Source organism: Lissotriton helveticus, chromosome 3_1 (assembly GCF_964261635.1).
Source record: "Lissotriton helveticus chromosome 3_1, aLisHel1.1, whole genome shotgun sequence".
Lineage (NCBI taxonomy): Eukaryota > Metazoa > Chordata > Amphibia > Caudata > Salamandridae > Lissotriton > Lissotriton helveticus.
Genome location: NC_136061.1, coordinates 554,169,309 through 554,191,844, shown reverse-complemented (window position 1 = coordinate 554,191,844; position 22,536 = coordinate 554,169,309). Strand labels below are relative to the sequence as shown.

The 22,536-nt window shown below is 41.5% G+C and overlaps 1 protein-coding gene across 2 annotated transcripts in view; it reads left to right on the top strand.

Annotated features, from left to right (window-relative positions):
* The window catches only part of LOC144822683 (peroxisomal bifunctional enzyme-like), a 465,075-nt gene that overhangs the window by 118,876 nt on the left and 323,663 nt on the right, over positions 1-22,536 (top strand). For both annotated transcript variants that reach the window (XM_078680458.1, XM_078680457.1), the window contains exon 3: positions 18,458-18,561. In XM_078680458.1, coding sequence (XP_078536584.1) covers positions 18,458-18,561 — 104 coding nt within the window. The remainder of the gene's footprint in view (positions 1-18,457; positions 18,562-22,536) is intronic.

Sequence of the window (22,536 nt, the reverse complement as noted above, 5' to 3'; positions counted from 1 at the left end):
AGCGCAAAGCCCCCGCCGGGGGCCCCTCTGCGTCCGCTAATAGAAAAATTCCTCAACTATCAAGATCTCGACTCTATACTCAGGGAGTCGCGGAGGATGGGGGAACTTAAGCTGGCCAATGCGAAGATCATGATCTTTCCCGACTACTCCAGGGAGGTACAGAAACTGAGACGAACATTTGACTCCGTAAAGGCCAAGCTGAGAGCCATGCAAGTGCAATACATGCTCCTGTTCCTTGCCAAACTGAAGGTTATCGTTCAAGGCACAACAGTTTTTTCAAAACCCTGAGGAAGCCTGGGCCTGGATCGAAGAGCACCCAAGGTTGCAACAGAAAGTGAAAAGCAGTGAGCTGCAAGATAAGGAAGAGACACCGAGATCGGAACCCAGGCCGCAGAGGATAAAAAGGAAAAGACTACTTAAGCAAGGACATAAAAAATGGACGGGACCCCGGTGGCTGCGCCCCATATGGACAGCGGCGGGGTACTTCTGGCGGACACTCGACGCAGACGCAAGACAGAACTGGATACTCAAACCAGGGGGACAGCACACACACGGATCAATAGGACAAAGAATCCCTAGTGGATACCGACAGCGATCACCCGCTCCTTAAAGAAATCAACTGTATGGAGACCCTAGCAGCGGGGACACTAGTTGCAGAAGGCACACAACAACAGCAAGATGATGGTGGCCAGGAAAGCTGAGATAGAGGCATGGACACATGACTGTATAGCCACAGGAGCCCTTCCCCAGGCTCTACTGGGCTCAGCCATTGCCTGGGAGGAACATTATTTTGAAAACTTGATATCCTTTATTGTTATAGTTTTAATGTTTAGGAGTTAGACGGGCTGGGTGGGACTACTGACTTCTCAAACCGTCCTTACGTTGAGTTGTTATGTTGACGGGTCAGAGAATGGCCGAAGGGGGGGAGAGGGAGGTGGGGGGGAGGTGCGTAGGGGGAATGTTACTCCACAGTTTGGAAGTTCATATTAGTTATAAGGTATTCCACAGCAGGAATCTTGGACTCAGCAGACTGGGTCAGAGTATAGGGGACCAGCAGAGGTACCCTCCGACACCCGAGAGGACAATCATAAGAACCACATACATTGACCACTGACACATACACTGCGTTGATGTGGAACGTCAATGGGCTCGGTAGCATAATAAAGCGGGGGTTAGTCAACAGGTATATTAAAAGGCTTAATCCCGATGTTGTTTTCTTGCAGGAAACCCACCTGTGCGGTACGCATTGTGCTTTCATTGGCCGAGGACTTTACACCACACTGGCACACGCGGGATTCTCCCCCGGGGCACGTGGCGTGGCCATATTAATTAGGAAAACCTTCCCCTTTCATACAACAAAAGTCTGGACTGACCCTAACGGAACTTATGTCGCCATTCAAGGAACATGGAGACAATGCGAATTTACACTTGTCAGTGTCTACGCCCGCCACGATTACAGCCCGGCACGATGGAAGCGGTAGCCAAGATATTACTTGACTCAGGATCCTCTATACATCTCATTGATGGTGACTTTAATGACGTTCTAGATCCAAGTCTGGACCGCACACAGATAGCACCATGTACCCGAGGTCCCACACCGCTGGCAGACTTTCTGAAGTCGTTAGGGCTGACCTGCCTCTGGCACCACCACCATTTATTAGATTGCACTAACTCCTTCTTCTCAGGGGCACACAGGGTCTCTTCTAGACTGGGCTACTTCTTCGCCCCAACAGGAGAAATCCAGACGATTGACAAGACAGACTACTTGGCACGGGGCATTTCTGATCACTCACCGTTATGGCTCTCAGTACAGGCCAAGACAATGCCCGGGATGGAGACTGAATGCCTGGGAGCTCCATGACATATCACTAGTGGGAGCCATAAAAGCGGAGACCACACTATTCTTCCAGGAAAATGAGAACTCGGTATCCTCGGCGGCCACTTTATGAGAGGCCTATAAGTCAGTACTCAGAGGCAGGGTACAAGATGTAATTGCTCGCAAACGCCGGGAAGACACTCAACATATAGAAACTCTGGAGTGCAAACTCCCAGAGTTAGAGAAGAGTATAACCCCAGACACTGACGCGGCTATATGTTGTGTCTAATATACCTTTAATTAATGTTGTGTAGCACATGTCACCATGATTCATATTCCATGCTGGAATGGTGGCATGTGGAATGGTTGGAGGCAGTTGTAACTTGCTGTCACTCTGGCCGGTCGCTATACTGGATACATCTTTTCTTGTACTTCAATAAAGAACTTTAATTCACTTGGATTATTCTTCATCCTTTCATTGGCAACGATTGGACGAACCCTGGACTGGCACAGAACCAATTTATAAGGGTATACACCTTTTGGACAGCATTTACTTCTCTGGAGTTCACTTTAACTCGATTCTTGGTAAGAACTTCATCGTTACGATTTGGAATTTTCCATTTACCTCAATTATTTTTCAGGACCTTCTCCTGCGCAAGCTTACAGCATGTTTTATTTACTGCTAGCAAAAAGAATTATTGACTTATGAACTCGCGTTGTGTTGCTTAATGTCAGTTTTTCATAACCTGTGACGGCAGAATTATCTTCAAATTATAAATAAACTGTATTATGCCGAAGCTCGAATTAATTCAACCAAGCGCAATGGAAATTAGCTGTTACTTTTAAAATAAACAACGTATGTGCAGCCAAGCGCGTAAAGGAATGTTTTGTTAATTAAAGGAAACTCGAGCAAGCATAAACAAGCGCGAAGGAAAGTTTGCTGTCAGTTTTAATTTAAATAACTTGTGTGCAGCCAAGCACGGAGATAAATGTTGTGTTAAAGTGGAGCCCGGACGACCTTCAGCACATAACTTTAAACTTGCAAATATTTCTATATGTGAATAACGAGTGCTTACTTCTTTTCAACGCCTGATTTCAGCGTGAAGGGAGTGGCGTGAAGGGACTCGCGCTGCTCATTGAAAGTAAACAGCGCGTGCATTCTTACTTCTTTTCAACGCCTGATTTCAGCGTGAAGGGAGTGGCGTGAAGGGACTCGCGCTGCTCATTGAAAGTAAACAGCGCGTGCATTCTCTTCCTCAGTCAAGCGTGATGGCAATCGCGCTTGTGTTCAAACGTAAACAGAGAGTGGATCAAATGTCTACATTGAAGCGTCCTTACGTCATGTCATTGTTTATATAAGCAACTAGCTATTCAACGCCGAAGCGTTTTTACTACATGAACGTCAAAGCTTTTACTGTTGCCCTAACAACAGTGACTGCTACGTGTTTCAAGCCTTGTTTTCACCTAATACTTTCATTTCCACAGCATTTCCTCTATTTTCATGCTGATCGTCGACTTCTAGCTGTGGAAATGTTTTAATACAACTTCATTTTAATCAGCATTTTGGGAGTGTTTCTTCTTCTCAACATTTTCATTGTTGGATTAACTGTATAAAGCACATTAGTTGGGAAAGGTCCTACGTGCTCGTCGGTGATGCACACACCTTACTTCTGAGTGGAGTTTTCTTTATTTGAAGATATTTAACATTGTTTCACACTAATCTTAGAATGTATAGCTTACATTTATTGCATAGTTACATTTCATAACCACATTGTACATTATTATGCATATTTTGCTATTTAATTTGTGTTAACTATATATTTCCTTTTCAACAAGAACTGCATTTTTGTTTTTCTTTCTCCTCAAGACATATACCATTTTAATTAATTTTATATTATTTAGAATTCTTTCTTACAATGCAACAATCTATTTCGCCACCTCCTCCTTTTCTCTCCACTCCTGGAAACCCTCCTCTAGAATGGAATTGTGGCTTGAGGGTTTTGAGGCTTATTTAGAAGCCATTGAAGCAAATGTTTTCACTCAAAAGAAAAAATTTGCATTGTTACGTCACTCTTTAGGTACAGAAGGAAGGAACATCTTCATTCTGTCGTCATGGGTGAGGGCGATGCCATTGATGAATATGCATCAGCCTTAAAGGTATTTGATCTTAGATTTAAAAAGAAGTGTAAAATTATTATGGAGAGACATACATTTTATATATATTTACATAACAGTTACCTGGTGAATCTATTGAAACGTTTGTAAGTGATTTAAGAGTTTTAGCTGCAAAATGCGATTATAAAACTTTTCATGATGAAATGTTAAGAGATCAAATTATTGAAAAAACAAATAGCAAAAAGATACAAGAAAAGTTGCTAATTACACAGGATCTTACTTTTGATATAGCTTTGGAAATAGCAAAAAATATAGAATCAACTGCCATGTATATGGATCAAGTAGCTTTAGACACCAAGGCACCTACCCCAGCTATAGACAAGACTGTAGTCAAGAAAGATGTTAGGTATGACATACAATGTAAAACTTTTGAATGTTATAGGTGTGGTAGCAGAAATCATTTGGGAAATGCTCCTTTTTGTCCTGCCATGAACAAATTCTGTGCTAAATGCAAAAAGAAAGGCCACTTTTCTAAGGTTTGTAAATCAAAACCAACGTATGCTAGTTCCAATCCAAATGTCAAATCTTCCTTTAAGAAAATTCTGGCTATTGAGGCCAAACCTGAGCCCGATCCCAGTTCGGACAGTGAGGATGGTAATGAAATTATGATGTTGCCTGATGCTCATGAAATGTGTGTTACTGAGTCTCAAAACATGTTATCCACTCACACTTTTGAGGAAGGTGTTTCGCAGATTTCGAAACTACAATTTTGAAACATTAAGCCTCCTCATTGTCAAGTGGTAATACATGGTAATCAAATTGCTATGATGGCTGATTCAGGTTCCTTTTTCCCATTATTTGGTCCTGAAGAGTGGCACAAATTAAAATCATCTGGTATTTCCTTAAGGAATTCATTCATCAAACCTGTAGCATATGGTGGTAAATCTGTTGAAGTTTTAGGTGAATTTGATTGTACCTTAACTTTCAAAGAGCGTTCGACTCCAGCTACTGTGTATGTTGCTGTGATAAATCTTCACTTATGGGTTGGTTGGAACAGAAAAATGTGGATATAATTTTAGATCCCAACAGTGAGGAACAAGTCCTCCTCAGAGATCATTTTGTACCTGTTTGCACCATAAATTCTCATGATTGGATATCTGCTTTTCCAACTGTGTTTTGTGAAACTCTGGGTAAGATAAAAGGTTTTTCCCATCAAATCATCCTTAAGCATGATGCCCAACCAGAGGTGCACAAATCTAGAAGGGTTCCTTTAGCCATGAGAAGAGAATTATCCCTGGAACTAGATTCCCTATGTAAACAAAAGATAATTGAACCATTTGAAAGCTCAGAATGGCTTTCTCCAGTCGTTCTAGCTAGAAAACCCAATGGAGCACTCAGAATGTGCATCGATTTGAGAGATCTTACCGACAGAATATGGGTAGATAGACATCCCCTTCCGAACATCACGGAAATGCTAGGTTCTCTTGAAGGTGCAAAGGTATTCACTATAGTTGTCATCTTACCTCATTTGTTACGCCTTCTGGTGCTTATCGCTTTAAAAGAATGCCCTTAGGGCTAGCATCGGCATCAGCTATATTCCAGAGAGTAATGGAGTCCATGTTTGCCAATGTACCTAATGTTAAGTGTTTTCAAGACGGTATGCTAATTTATGGAAAGGACACATAATCTAATGAAAAAACTCTGGCTACTGTACTATCCATTTTAGCAGATCGTGGTGCAACTATAAAAGCTGAGAAGTGCAAATTTGCAGTACAGGAAGTAAACTATTTGGGTTACAAATTATCAGCGAAGGGAGTAGAACCCAAAGAAGATTTGGCCTCTGCTATAAAGTGTTTTCCCACTCCCCAGAACAAAGATCAACTTTGATCAGTTTTTGGTATGTTAGAGTTTTATGCCAGATTTATACCTAACTGTAGCAGTAAAACACATGGTTTGAGATAACTCATGAAGAAAAATTGAGTGGCCTAATGATCTTGAGAATGAATTTCAGTCTATATAGTTGGAGTTGAGTAATGCCATTCCTTTACAGCATTTTAACACACATGATCATTCCATTGTAGTTACAGACGCCAGCCAATACGGTCTAGGTGCTGTATTACTCCAAAAAGGAGATGGAAAAGAAGTAGTTGTAGCATTCGCTTCACACACTTTGAGGGGTGCTGAGGCAACTTATTCAGTCGTGGAGCGAGAAGCCTTCGCTTGTTGGTGGGGTGTTAATCACTTCAGACAATATCTATGGGGTTCTAAATTTACGATTCGAATGGACCACAAGCCTCTTGTTAATTTGTTTTCGACCAAAGGTGCTGGGAATGCTACTCCACGTATTGCTAAGTGGCATTACAGGTTAATGGAAGTTCATTTTCAGTTAGAGTATATTCCCGGGGCAAAGAACATTTTTGCTGATTGTCTGTCTAGACTTCCTTTAGCCACAGAACAATCTAGCGAAAACAAAGAGGAGGAATTTTGTATTGTAGCTTCCTTAGTGGATTCAGATTTTACGTGTATCTCAGAGGAAGAGTGGAAATCTGCTGTCCACCAAGATGTGGTGTTACAAGAAATCATTGCTATGCTGAATAAAGGTTGGTCATCCAAACGAGAGGAGACAGATGCTTTTAAACATGTTTTGCCTGAATTGAATTTTGAGTGTGGTAAGCTCAGGAGACTAGATTTATTAGTTGTTCCGGTATCTCTTCAGAGTAAAGTCTTGGGGATTGCTCACGAAGGTCACATTGGTATGAGAGCAATGAAAAGGAAACTTAGGGAAATACTTTGGTGGCCAGGCATGAATCGTTCTGTAGAGCATTTTGTAAGAGATTGTATTTCATGTGCCACTAGTGATAAAACCCAAGTGACTTTTCCCAGTCCGGTGGAAGCCATTCCAGTTCCTGACAAAACGTGGGTCAAACTAGCTTTAGATATCATAGGTCCATAGGTTTGTTTTGGATGAAAAATGTAGGTATGGTCTAGTCTTAATAGATTACGGGTCAAAGTGGTCAGAGGTAAAATTTGTAAGGGCTGCAACTACTGATGAAGTGGTGTTTTTTCTTCAATCTTTGTTTTTAAGGGAAGGTGCTACTATTGAACTGGTAACGGATAATGGAGTACAATTTGTGTCGAAAGAATTTCAAGAATATTTGTCTCATTGGGGTGTTAAACACATCACTACTTCTTTATATCACCCTTGCAGTAATGGCCTTGTAGAACGCTGTAATAGAATTATAAAGGATAACATTCAGTTGTCTATAGTAAATGGTTTGAACTGGAAGAAAGAACTTTCCAATTTACTCTGGGCTTTGCGTACCACTCCCAATGAAGCCACTAAAGTTTCTCCTTTTACTTTATTAAAAGAGAGGTCAGCCTCTTCCAAGTTAGTCAGACCTTGGATGCGTGATTTGAGTGTTCCCAAAATTAATTCTGATTTGGTAAAGGCTAATTATCTCATAGCTCAGGGTAAGCACGTTACAAAGGAACCAATTAAAGGAAGGAAAAAAGTTAGTTTCAGAGAAGGAGATTGGGTTAGAGTGAAGCTTCCTGGTTACATCGCCAAGGGTCATTCCAAGTTTTCGAGTCCCAAACAAATTGTTTCTGTAAGGGGCAGGTCTGAGATGTTAAAGGATGGAAAATGGTGGAACACGGAAAGATTGTCTAAACAAAGTTTGCATGGCAACTCTGGCATGCAAAATTAAAGTGTGCCGGGATCTTCACATGATGAATCCGGTAATCAAGGTTTGCATGTTAACTCAGATTTGGAACCGAAAAATGTGCCAGTTTCAGCACATCATGGATCTGCTATCACACACGATAAACCTGGTACCAGAGTTTCTGCAAGTGTACGAAAACCTCCCATCAAGTACAAAGATTATGTATAGTTTTTATAATTTTTCTTCGTACTTTAATTGTAAAATTATATGTTATTTATTATTTTGTTTCAAATGTTAAGGGGGAAGATGTGTTGGGTCTCATGTACCTTTAATTAATGTTGTGTATCTTTGAGTGTAGCACATGCCGCCATGATTCATATTCCATCCTGGAATGGTGGCATGTGGAATGGTTGGAGGCAGTTGTAACTTGCTGTCGCTCTGTCCGGTCGCTATACTGGATACATCCTTTCTTGTACTAAAATAAAGAACTTTAATTCACTTGGATTGTTCTTCATCCTTTCACTATACTACGACAACTGGTGGTCACGCGTGGGAAGCTCCATGCCCTGGGGGAGCGGAAGGTGCAGACCCATATACCAGCCACACATCATAGGCTCTATGAAGCCGGGGATAGGGCGGGATGACTTTTGGCTTGGCTGGGTCAAAAAGACAGGGAGGCGAGCTGGGTGACCCACATCCAAGATGAACACGCCCCATAGCAGACGTCTTCACACGCTTTTACGCAGACCTCTACAGGTCTAGACCACTAGTGGAGGAGACAAAAATAACAAGCTACCTTGATGTCATAGATATGCCCACTTTGGGGCAGGATGACAGTGATGGCCTAGAGGCAGAACTCACCCTAATCAAAGTACAGGAAGCCATAGCTAAGCAAAAATCCAGGCAAATACCAGGGCCAATGGGATGCCAGCTGACTTTTTAGGCAGAACCTGACCTTATTAGTCCCTCACCTTTTAAACATGTTCTTGGCAGCATGGGAGGAAGGGATGCTACCACTAGATCTCCGCCTGGCCACGGTGGTAGTTATACTGAAACCCGGTAAACCCTTAGACAAATGCGGCTCCTACCGCCCTATTTCGTTACTAAATGTTGAAACTAACCTCTTAGCATCCATCCTAGCGACGAGGCTTCTACCAGTAATTACCTCACTGGGTCACCGGGACCAGTCAGGCTTTATGCCCGGACGGTATGAAAAACAGAGAGGGACCCTGAACCTAATCAAAGGATAAGGGGAACAACCCACCAGGGAGTTCAATCAAAACAAAAACATGAGAGGGAAGTTCCCATAACTCTAAAGGACTAAAGCGTTCAAAGACATTTAGACAATTGCCCACAGAAACGTCGTAGGGTATCAAATCATTTTATTTTATTTTCATATATTTCTTGCTAAAAAAGCATTCATAAAAAAAAATGTCATTTCTTCAAATAGAATTTTTTCCAAAGTCAATAGGGTACATAACAATATTAGCCCAGCACAAAAAGCAATAAAACATTATATACAAAAACCCACTCATACTTTCAGGCACACACACATACAGCCATCATCATATATATCAAAACAGAAAACTGTGAACTTCCCTCTCATGTTTTTGTTTTTATGCCCGGACGGGCCACGCGTCTCAACCTACTTACACTAGCCAATTGGCTAGACACTGTGAAAGAGAGGTCTACCCCACATATTATTTTATCCCTAGATGCAGAAAAAGCTTTTGACACAGTCCATTGGCTGTTCATGAGACAGGTCCTGGTAAAGTTGGGATTTGAACCGGAATTCAGGACATGGGTGGAACTCTTGTACACCAATCCCAGAGCACAAGTTAGAGTCAATGGGATTAAATCAGCGGCCTTCACAATTCAACGGGGGACTAGACAGGGCTAACCTCTGTCGGCCCTATTATTTGCATTGGTCCTGGAGCCATTGGCATGGCAGATCAGAACCCATCCAGGCTTAAGGGGGTTCCAAGATGACGAAGACCAGCTAAGAGATGAGAGAATCTCCTTATATGCTGACAACATCTTGCTTTATGTCACCAACCCAGATACGACACTCCCGTTGACATTCCAACTAGTAAAGGACTATGGTAAACATGCAGGGTATAACATTAATTGGTGAAAATCAAATCTCTATCCGGTAGGAAGCCCCGTAGACTCACATGTAATTCCAAAGTGCCTCCGGGTAACAGAAGAAAGCTTTAAGTATCTAGGTCTATTCATCTCTACAAATGTGACAGACTGCCTCACTCATAACATCAAGAGTGTCCTGGCTGAATTCCGTGAGGATGTGGTCAGGTGTAGGCGTCCTCCTCTGACGCTGTTAGGGAACGCAGCCATGTACAAGATGATAACACTCCCCAAAGCATTATATATATTCCAAGACACATATTGTAAGATCCTAGAAACGATCTTCAGGGCAATAAACGACCAATTGCGTACTTTTTTATGAGATGGGGGGCCCCCCAGAGTTGCACTACAAATGCTAAAGCGCAGTCAATATAATGGAGGCATAGCTCTGCCGGATATTCAAGCCTATTATCGGGGAGCACATTTAATAGTTATTAACTAATGGGGTCATGCTCCGAGAGACTACCCGACATATGCCTTGGAAAGGCTTAAATTCCAAAAACATTCCCATCTACATTACCTATATGGCGGAGCGGGGTGAGAGGCTTGCTCTCAGCGACACAGAGGACAATTGAAGCCAGGAAAGGGGCGGAAAAACAAATGCAGTGGGACAAACGACTGACTAGGTCTACACCGATGTGGGAAGGTAACCGACTGCCGGAGCTTTCAAAACTATGGGGCTTTAGCACTGGTACACAGTGGGGATCACAACATTAGGAGATATAATCAGGAAACGGAACTTCATTACTTTCACAGACCTCCAAGCAGAGTATAGTCTGTCAATCACACAGCGATACAAGTACCTGCAACTCCGGTGCGCTTGGGGAACACAAAAGCCCGATATTACAGATATCCCTGAATATGCACCACTGGAAGGGTTATTATTGCAGGAAGAGATACCCTTGAAGGCCGTTTCTTGGACATACCAAACGTTGATAAATAATATATCTGATAGATTGCTAAAACACAGAAGTCGCTGGGAAGAAACTAAAGGCCCTCTAGAAGATATTGAATGGGAAGCTGCACTGATGCACCTGAGGGAGGTAGCGATTAAGCTCTGCTTGCGACTGATACAGTTTAAGGTCCTGCATAGGGTCTACTATGATAGAGTGAGACTCCACACAATGGGCAGAACAGAAACGCCTTACTGTCTATGCTGTAAAAAAGACAGCGGTTCCTTCATACATACTTTATGGGAAAGCCCACTAATACACAGATACTGGTTACATATAATACAGGAACTAAATAGCATACTAGAAACCCAGATTCCCATGGACTCTAAATATATCCTATTGGGCTTCTCCACTGACATTGTCGTCCCCAGATATAAACTCCTATTGAGTAACTTAAGCCTCATAGTGGCAAAGTGTGATATTGCAAGTACTGGGGACAGGTGGACTTACCCGCCATGGCAGAATGGCGGGCCAGTATGGACCTTTACATGGGGGCTGAAAAAACAACATACACGGCCAGAGGGTGCCCCAAGAAGTTCCAGAAGGTTTGGCAGCCCTGGCTGCGGTATTATGGTCTGGACATGATGGAGGATGGGACACATATGACACAGCATTCCACGCTAGACCCAAAATAGCTAGGCAGCATAACATAGGCCCTAAGAATGTATAACGTGCCTGGACCACTCCTGGTGCGGGATGGGAGCGAGAAGGAGAGATGTGGGAGAAGCTACCACATGAATGTACCCTTGGTTGTATTGGTGTCAATACTTAATGTACATGATGTTGAACCTGTCCTGTACCATATGTTCCTGCTGATGTTTTGGTTGTTTGTTAAATACCCCAAAAAATTAAATAAAAACAGTTTACCAAAAAAAAGCATGTTATTTTCAGCAAAGTGTCTTTGCAGCAGTAATTGTGGGATATATATTAATTAGCTTAATATAACCTTCGCCTTTTGTGTGGCAACACGATCAGCATTTGTAACGTTTGCTCTCCTCAGCCTCGCAGCAGTAGTTTCACAAGAGCAGGCATGAGAAATGTTCAGATGATTATCTCAGGTGTCTACAGTTTGCTAATTCCCGCACTTTGTCTAATCTCGAACAACAAAAGAGAACTTCCACTAGGACAAGTTGGCTTCACTGACCACATCTGGAGCCCTATAATCTTGGGGACAGCAAGAATTAGCACCAGAATCCCTGGAGGAGCTTTTTGTTAAATGGTTTGAAGAGCTAGAAACTGTGCCAAACATTCTGGAATTTGTCAATGTAGAATGTCTTCTATTTTATATCTTCTATTTGAATTAGCTCTTTGCTGGAAATGAGTCAAAAATTTCATTTTAAAAGGTCACACCAGTTATCCCCACCTCGTTGTGCACCAATGAGATCCTGTCCTGTTGATATGCTGTCATATGAAGTCTATCCTTAAGTCCCTTTCATTGCAGAACCTTCAAAATGGTGGAATATTTGTTTGCTTGTGCTGAGCTCACAAAGTCTCTAAAGACAAACTTAAGCTGGTTCAATTACTCCCACTAGTCATAAATAAGAACCTCCACTTCCAAGTCCTGATCTGCTCTAGCCCCATATGGCTGTTGGCTGGGTGGTCTCTTCGCTCAAATGAAGTTTGTACTCACAGGGGCTAGTTACAGCTGTGATCTGGATGCCTCGCTGTAAAAATGTCATCCCTTTCTGAGCTATTGTGTGATGTTTCTTTGAAATAAAAATCATTGGCTTACCCAGGCCAGAAGTCAGAAGTGGGTGTGCACAACAGACCACCAGCTAGGAATGTGAATTCCCTTTTGTTCAGTACTTCTTTGATTTTAGGTAGAATATTGTTTATATTTAAGAAAAAATACTTTAAGCATTACTGGTAATAAAGTTACAGCCAACCAATGCTCCTTTCATACTGGGACACGTTGTGGTGCTTTTCAGCATTAAGAGGGCAGATTGATGGATTGGGGCTATATGTGACTCTGAAAAGGTGAGAGCCCTAATACTTCATGCAAACCTGGACAGTTCTCATATGAAAATTCATACTGAAAAATCCACATGAGACAAGGTTCAAAGTACAATCCATGAAGGTTTATTAAAACTAAAGAATATTTACAGAAGGCAAAAAGATAATGTTTAGTCTATCAATTTGAAATACACAAAGTGCAAATAAATGTGAATCATGAATTCAGTGGACGCCGATCCCTATCTAATCAATAGCCAGAAGCTGTTTAAGGTCTACCACTAAACAAATAACGAATCAAAAAGCATTCTGCCATATGGATTCCTCAATTCAGAGGGAGAGAAGAACAGGAAAATCCCAAGTATAGATACATGAGGACACATTCATTTTTGTTGAGCACTGGGAGATTGAGTGATTTGCCCAGAATCACAGGATGTTCAGCACCATTGCCGAGACTCGAACCTGGTTCCCCGATTCGAGGCCGACTTTCCTTGCCGTTAGGCCAACTCCTCTCCCCAGTTGTACTTCCCTTCCTTCTGGAACATTATGCACACATAAAGATGAACTTAAATGGATACAGTGCAAGCAGGACAATAAGGATAACTGGATTTCATAACAAGACCGGAGGCTACATTATGCAAAGTCTTTTATTGCAGACCCAAGCAGCCGCATACATCACAATAGAGTAAGCTCTAAAACAGAACTATGGCAACACATAAAGCCCATGAGACAGCAATAATCTGCCTCTTTTAAATGCAGCTCCAAGCAGATAAGTTGGCTCTTACTTATTTACCTTGACTTTGGTGGATTGTTTGTTATATTGCCTTTTCTAACCTTTTCTGTTTTCAGGGTGTGTTTCTTTGTAGAGTGGCCTACACCCCACCCCTCCCACACCCCTTCCCTACTAATCTCCAATTTATGGAGATCTTTCCCTTCTTCGCCCTATACGTGCGTATCTTCTTTCCCCTGTGCTTAAATTTCATCTTTATAAATGCCCCTTTTTGCATCGCTTTCAATTAGCTCATTATTGGTTCTTTTCACTGTTTGTACCGCTTTTTTGCCTCTGAACTCGCTCGCGCCTTAAGCGCTCCTTCCTTTCACTCGTTTCTGGCTTCGAGTGTTTATTTGATCCACCGTCTCAATCGGCTGAGGCAACTCTACTCACGCGGCCTCATTTCTAAATATCGGAAACCTTTCCGCTCTTCTCAACCCCCCCCCAAGGTTGTCCTAGCACTCCACTCTCCTTACCCTTAGGTGTTGTTTGAAAGCGCTCCTCTCCCCCTCTCCGTAGCAGACGTGTCTCCGCTCGATTCTGGCTTCCCCTTCATTTTTCCACGTCTCCCATACTGTTGGATTAATGGAAAGACCATGGGCAACACACGCGTTGCGTTTTATCGTTGCCAAGGTACTTTCCTCGATCTCCTTGCTCACACAGGGTCCCCATGACAACAGCTGATCGTGCTAGAGCGTTTTATTCTTACGATCAGCTGTTTCTCCTTCGTGGTTTGACCGTTTAGTTTAATTCTGCCATATTAAGCTCAATTTGGCTCGTTTGTTCTGGCATACAATACATTTGCCATACATGACTTTTTGTCATATACCCTCATAAAGAGACTAAGTCTTATTATTAACTCTTACTTGAAGGCATTTACTGATCTGATTTTAAGGAAGACATTTGTTATTAACTCTGCATCTATTTTATCGAATATTTCCTTTTGCCTTTTATGATATTATCAAAAGGCTTATTTACTTACCTAATTTAAAGCCTTGTTATTTTCACTAACAGTTACCCTATCATGTCTGAATCGGACTCTGATGGGGCCTCGGCCCCTACCCCAGGTCTGTACAAGGGGTCATTTAAGGCAATGCTCCACATGGAGGTTAAGTCCTGCATGATGGAAAGCTTGTCTGAGCTGATGGCTTCTAAACGTCCACTCCCTTTGGAAGACGTTACTCATCCCCACCCTCAGTTTAATGGAAACCCAAAGGCTAAGAGACTTAAGAAGAGTAATCACCTTGAAAGCAACCATTCGGGAGGTCCTGGCACCTCAACAGACAATGGAGGTCTTGGCACCTCATCTAACAGTGGAGGCCTTCGCACCTTTAACACCCAGGGTGCCCTTGGCGGCACAAATTTTGATATGGAGGATGACGTGCCGATTAATTCCTCTGAATTCATAGATGAATATGTCTTTGATCTTAACGATAATCAAGAGGACTTTGATGAATTTATGGATGATCTACCTTCCTCATCCAAAAGCAAGATCCTCGACCCCTTGGGGGAAGAGATGCTTTCGCCACAAAATCTTAAACATCCCAGGAGTTCAGACTGGGTACCTCAAGATCATGTCTCAAAATGTATCAAAAAGTGGCTCAGAAACCTCCTTGACAGAGGGACTCGAAACGTTCTCAGGGCTGAGTGCTCAAGGCCTTCCTTGAAGGACAACTTTTGTTATACACCTAATTTAGACCCAGAACTTATAAAGTTTTTATTCAAACTTTGGCATGACCCAAGGAAAGGAGTAGAAAAATCCTTTAAAGGATGCCAGGACGGTCTCCTGGATGTTCTGGGGCCTCTAGCCAGAGTCCTGGACTCGGCAGAGGAGTCCCACATCAACGGTACTCCATTGGATACCCAAATGATCAGAGGTTGGAGCCAGAGAGCAATTATCCTCCTGGGGAATGCTAACGCTTCCATTAATTCTGAGAGACGTAGGGTTGTCCTTACTAGGATAAATCCAAAATTAGGAGATCTGGCCGATAAAGAACCCTCCAAAAATCCTAAGGGCCTTCTATTTGGAGAGGACCTAATTAAATCTGTTGGAAAATATGTTTCCACCTTTACCGCTCTTGATAAGGCGCAACAGAACATGTGCAAGGTTTTTAATAACAACAACCTTTTTGGACGGGCCGGAAGACTTGACCAATCTTCCGGCCATTACAATCAAAGGCCCTTCTCAAGAGGTCGTGGGTATATGCTTTTCCCCCCTTTGCGATGATTCAGAGGGTCCTTCAGAAAGTGAGACAAGAACAATCTTGCCTCGTTTTGATAACTCCTTTCTGGACCTCTCAAGCTTGGTTCCCGACCATTCTGGAACTGTCATGCAGTGTCCCCTTCTTAATTCCTTCCCTAGAAGATCTTCTCACCAACATAGACGGTCGAATTCACCCCTTAATTCTGAACGAGAGTTTATCCCTTCTTGCCTGGAAAGTGTCAGGAGATCTAATGAAATCTCAGGACTTTCGGAGTCAGCTTCAGCCCTCCTCAGAGAATCTTGGGCACCTGGCACACACTACAGATACAATAGTATCTGGAGAGTATGGGTACATTGGTGCCTGGAAAGGGACCTGGATCCCTTGGAGGCCCCTATTGTTGACATAGACAACTTCCTGGTTGAACAGTTTGATAGAGGGCTGAGTTATAGATCTCTTAATTGTTATAGATCTGCTATATCTGCCGGTCATATTCTCATCAGTCGGAAAACTATTGGTAAAAATGTTATTATCTGTAGAGTTATGAAAAGTATCAGTTTAAGGAGACCCCCCTAAAGCCAAGTATGAGACCCTTTGGGGCGTCAATTTGGTTCTTGATCTCTTCAACAATTGGCCTCCTAACTCACTTCTGAACAGAAAAAATCTTTCTATTAAATTAGCCACTTTGTTGTGTCTAATTTCTTGCAGAAGAGCTTCCGAAGTCAAAGCTCTAGAAATTTCAAGACATTCTTACAATGTCTTTGTCTTTAAATTTGATATTTTTAGGAGGATTAAGACTATGTCTGACTATCTTTTATCCTCGTTTTGACCTTTGCTCTAAACTCTGCGTTCGGGAGTGCATGAAAGAATATGATCGAATGATGGTTCTTCTCCGTTCTCAAGGTGTCACTCAATTGCTTATCTCTTTTTTTAAACCCCATTAAGGAATTTCCTCCGCTTCTATCGCTAGGTGGATTAAAACTGCTATGAGTCTTGCTGGTGTTGACTTAAACAAATTTCAAGCTCATTCTTTAAGAGGCGCTATGGCCAGTAAGTCTCTCTGGTCTGGAGGTAAGTTAGATGACATCCTTAAGGCTGCTGATTGGTCTAATGCAAGTACCTTTGCTCGTCATTATTGTAAACCCATTGAGCACATGCCTAATGTTGTTTTGGAAAGCTACCAACATGCATAATGTAGCCTCCGGTCTTGTTATGAAATTGCGATTCTCATATTAACATGTCTAGAGAATCTGGATTTCATTAAAGACACGGAGGCTGACATTATCCCTCCCTCCCACCCTCTGGTGGTGGTGGTAATGTTTTATTAATATTGGTATTTATAATGATTTACTGTATTGCATTCATTTGCTACTGCATTATTGTTCATTACATTTGATTATAATGCTATATTGTTGTATTGTAGAAAATGATTGGCCTTTCTGTAATTTATTTTTTCGGAACTTATTTTTATTTTCTCTTTTCAGAAAATCCTTGATTTCTGCTTCTCATCATTATCATCGTTGGATTTCCTTTCATCATCCATTTACTCATCGTTGTCATTCTTCATTTTTCTTCATTCATTCTACATTTCAAGTTTAACCTGGATTTAAGACATTATTGAAGTTCTTCCTTTCTTGGACTGTTCATTTAAAAGAGGTAGATTATTGCTGTCTCATGGGATTTATGTGTTGCCATTGTTCTGTTTTAGAGCTTACTCTATCTATTGTGATGTATGCGGCTGCTTGGGTCTGCAATAAAGACTTTGAATAATGTCAGCCTCCGTGTCTTTAATGAAATCCAGATTCTCTGTTAATATGAGAATCGCAATTTCCTACAATTAATGACTACTGAAGGTCACTTTTGCAGGTTATCGGTGCACAGACAGAGAAACGAGAAAGCATGAAATGAATTCAAACTTTTTACTTCGCACATATTTGAAAGTACAATTGAAGCGCGACTAGACCCACTGATGTTAACTTAACCACTTTCCTAAACATAACACAGTATAAATATTACATTTGCTTAACTTCCATATTAATTAAATGCATTGAATTACTATTTGTGGAATTTGCTTCCACTATTAATAATTCAATGCAATCAATGTATGCATCTTGCAGATTTCTTATTCAATGAAACTTAGTATCAGTATAGTACACAATGAAACAAAATATTTGCTGTTGTTCATATGCCACATTTAATCTGCTCAATAACTGCTTTATTGGTTAAAACCTCGAAAATGCATTCGTAGTCCTCATCATTTTTATTTTCAACATACGATTCTGCCCTGGAGGACTTACAGCATGGCACCAACAATATCGCCTTAGAAACTCAAGTTTATGGAAGAAATTCCATCACCTGGGTTTTTCTGATGTGTTTGTTACCATTCATTTCTACATCAGGCCTTATATATTTAGAAACAGTGCATGTGAAATATCTGTTAATGAAATGGTGGCTGAAAAGGTAAAGTGTGTGTTCTGGATTAACCAATTAACCATAATATCTCATAATAGTTTGTGGACTGTTAATGCTCACCATTTCTGTTGAGGCTGGCTTTAAATACTATCACTATTCTTCAAAATATTTTTTCCAAATTATTTGTTCAGTCTTTAAAATAAGCAGAACACCCTACAACAGCACTCATACAAAATGGGCTTGTTTCCAGTTTTCTGTTGTAGAAGGAATATTTCCTTGATAATATTCCAGCCGCGCTAATTCAATAATTTAGCTGCCGTAACAAAAGAAGCATGTCAGTATTTTGCAAAGGTTGCAAGTGATCCTGCTAGGGCCAGAATTAAGATATCATTGACTGCACCACGTTTTGATTTGTTGTTTGTTTTGTTTATTAGTCGACAGGTTACAGCGTCTATTTTGAAAGTGCTGAAGGAAGTCAAGCTCGACCCTGCTGTGAAAGCTATTGTTATCTGTGGAGAAAATGGCAAGTTCAGTGCAGGTAAACATATATAACATGCACTTTCAAAATATTTTTGAGAAATTTAATTAGTTTTTTTGATTGTTTTTGTCATGAGTCGTGTTCTATTAGTCAGATTAGAGGAATGGGCAGAGTCGAACGAGATTTTAACTAACAGCCAGTTTGGCTTCAGAAAGGGGCGTGGTACTATAGAGCAGTGCTTAAATTTACAACTTTTGGTCGGGAAATATACCCAGGCCAAAAAAGGGTCCTTGTATTTATGTTTCGCCGACCTAAGCAGTGCCTTTGATATGGTCGACCACGCCCTACTCTGGGCTAAATTGATTGACATGGGAGCTCCAGACAGTATAGTGTATTTTCTAGCTCGCCTGTATGAAAAACTTAGTTCCAGTGTCCGATATGGGCCAAACGGGGAATGCACAAGTAAGTTTAGGATAGGGAGAGGAATCAGGCAGGGGTGTGTTTTAGCACCCCTACTGTTCACTCTCTTTATTAATGAGGTGGATGCTGTCCTGCAAACAGTATCGGCTGACGCCCCTAGAGTTAACGGCCTTAACATCCCTGTGTTACTCTATGCGGACGACGCAGTACTGTTGTCCAGGACTCCCCTGGGTCTTCAACGGTTGATGGACAGGTTTGTCCTGTTCATCAAAAATAGGAAACTGGTGATCAATAGGTCTAAAACCTATGTGATGGAATGTTCAGGACGAGCTAAGACTAAAACGAAAGTCAACTCCCATTATTTTATAGAAGGTGAACAGGTTTTAAAAGTAGACAATTTTTGCTATTTGGGAATTAATTTTTCAAAAAATGGTAGCTGGGACATTGAACACAGAGCGGTTAAAACTAAGATGATTAGAAGTGCCAATGGGGTTTTTGTTTTCGCAAAGAAACTGGGAAACAGACGTATAGCAGATATGCTAAAAATTTACCAATCTAAATGCCTATCTGCGGCCCTTTACGGGGCAGGAGTTTGGGGTGTGTCATCTGCTGAGGGCCTACAGATAGAGGAGAATAACTTCTTGAAAAGGCTCCTTTGCTTACCCAAATCTACCTCCAATACCCTGGTCCACAAGGAAACGGGGTCCCACTTCTTGAACGATTTAATCATGTTAAGACCCTTATTATTGTGGCGATCTGTTTGGTTGAATGAAGGCACCTCACTAAACAGAGCTATCATTGAGGATTGCCTCACCTTGGACCAGCACTTAAAAATCCCCTGGATCAAATATAATATCGAAAATGTTCAAAATGTTTTCGGTTACAATGTGATTAATGATCGGTTTTGTGCATCTGATAACTCCAAATCAAATATGAAAATTGTGTTTCTGAATTTCTGTAAAGAGAGGCGCGCCTTGGAAGATTCAAAACTCTCTACCTGTAAATTGTACAATGGCTTGAATGAGTTTAGTGGATTTCACCCTTATTTGACTCAGGTGACTAGAGTCTCACACCAGTTTGTTCTCACTAGAATGAGGATGGGAACGGCTCATCATCTGGTTGCGTGCCCTGATGTAAAAACACGCCCGGTGGGACCCTGTCCATGTGACAGCAGAACTGAACAGAGTACTATGCACTTTCTTTTTTCTTGCTCCTTGTACAGTGAATTACGGAAAATTTATTTAAAACCCATTTTGAAAAGATTTGGAGTAAGAACAATTACAGAATCTATGAAATTGCTTTTTAATATGCATCATCCGGACATTTGCTTTTTTACAGCTACTTTCCTACTCAAGGCTATTGGTGTTAGGAAAAGTATGTGTTTTTAAGACCCTGTTTTAAAATATTTATTCCATCCCGCACTGGATAATTATTGTATTACATGTATTTTTTTGCTTTTTTTGTTCTGTATCTTTTAATAATGAAATGTTTGCCATGTAACTGTTTGTGCTTTTATGGACACGTCTTTTATGTTCCGAATAAAGCTCTATGAAATGAAATGATTGTTTTTGTGTAGCACAGATGCAGTCTGTGGTTACCTGAGAGCACTCTGAGGGTGGATTTATAGCGGAAAAATCAGTGACACAATGAAGTCATGCAGTGAAGACAAAATCTGATTATCCGCAGATAATCCGGTTTAAGGCATGAAGGAGTGGTGTTTCTTCAGCAATTTTATGAAATAGACAAAGTTGTGTTGTAAACAAGTATTTCCTTAAATGTTAGCAGTGGAAGGATGCTAATCAGCCAATCAAAAGGAGGGGAATCGCAAGAAGGGGAAGACAAAGGCTTTTCTCAACCAGACTTCTAAAGCTCTCGGGGTGGGCGAGACCTGGAAAGCATGCACACAAGCACAAAAAGAAGCAAACGGCCTGGCTGCAGCTGCCAGCCTTTTGACCAAAATGTGTTTTTTTTGTGATATTGTAATTTTATTTTCTGCAGTGGGTTTCGGTGTCTGCAGCAGGCTAGTATGTCCTAGCCAGGGATATGTCGTGTTCCAGTTTCTGACACATACTTCTTTTTTTTCTTTCAAAGTAGTTTTAATGGATAAAAAATGGATTGGGAAGTGCAGATGAAGGTGTAAGAAAGCAATGAACAAGTTGAGGCGCAGGGTGAACGAGCATGAAACGAGTATCCTAGCAGAAATGTGCAGCTGCCAGGCCCTAAAGAAAAGTCTGTGTTTGTAAAATAAATACATAAATAAATACATAAATAGAAAATAGATTGGCAGGGGGAGCAATGGATGAGCCAGGGTGAGGGTCGGGGATCAAGGACCGAGCTGCCTCATCGCAGAGAGCACCTACCAAGGCCCTCGCAAAAAAAGTTTCTTTCAAAAAATAAATATCTAAATAAGTAAATGCAAAATGAAGCATTGAGGGGGGAGGCCAGCAATGACAAAGAGACAAGGAGAGAAATGCACTCCCATGGAGTGCTAAAAAATTAAAGAAAATATAGTTCCCTGCTGCCAGCAGTGGAAGCACACAAGTCATCCAAATAGCACATGGTTATGTATGTAGAATAGTGAAGAAAACAACCACATAAGAGGCAGAGAAATAAAATGGGCAGGACAGTCATCAAATTAAGACCCAAGGGCTGCCCAGCGCTCACTATATGCGTATGTTTATAAATATTGGCGATAACAGGCCTTCAACAACAGCCAGCTAAAGCGGTCTGTAGGCAAGACTTAAAATTGTGTACTTTTCTGACCATCAGTCAGTCAGGCACATCGTGAAACTATGTTTATTCCAAGTAAAGGTCATCAGATCTGCCTAGAAACTCCACTTTGCAAACTCCAATTTCAGTCATGTTTTCAAAGATGCTAGTGAGGCGCAATCCCACCTTTTCTGCCTCGTGAGATTTAGCATAATCAGATTGCCTTTAGCTAAGCGACTACAATTACAATTTTCCCTTATTTCACTTGTTAATTTGCACAGATTAGGGAGCCTACTGGAGCCCCATATAAATGATCAAATGTTCTTACAATTTGAGCATAATATTTATAAACAATTCTAGGCGAGGCGAATGCTTCAAAAGCAATTTCAAGACATACCATCAAAGGATTTCAGCAGTGTGCGATATTCAGCCTCACACAACACCGTGGAGGCAATGTGGGCACCTTCCTCTAAGGCTATTGTCCATCGAAGTATGTAGGTCTAACAAACCTCTAGCAATTGAAGTTAACTGTCCATCTAAAGATGTGCCTGCCAAGATAAATTGCTAACAGCTAACAATCATATACATAGGTGAATGCCTTCATGTGTGTGTCAATCTGTGAGTGAGTGGGCGTGTGAGTCTCTGAGTGGGTCTGTGAATGTGTGTAAGTCTCTGAGCGGGTCTGTGAGTCGGTGCGTGAGTCTCTGAGTAGGCCTGTGAGTGGGTTTGAGAGAGTATAAGGGAATCTGTAAGTGGGTGCATGAGTTTTTGAGTCGGTGCATGTGTCTGAGTGGGTCTTTGAGTGGGTGCAGGAGTGTCTGAATGGGCCTGTGAGTGGCTATGAGAGTGTCTGAGTGGTTGCGAGAGTGCGTGCATGAGTACACTGATGGCTGTATTACTAAAGTG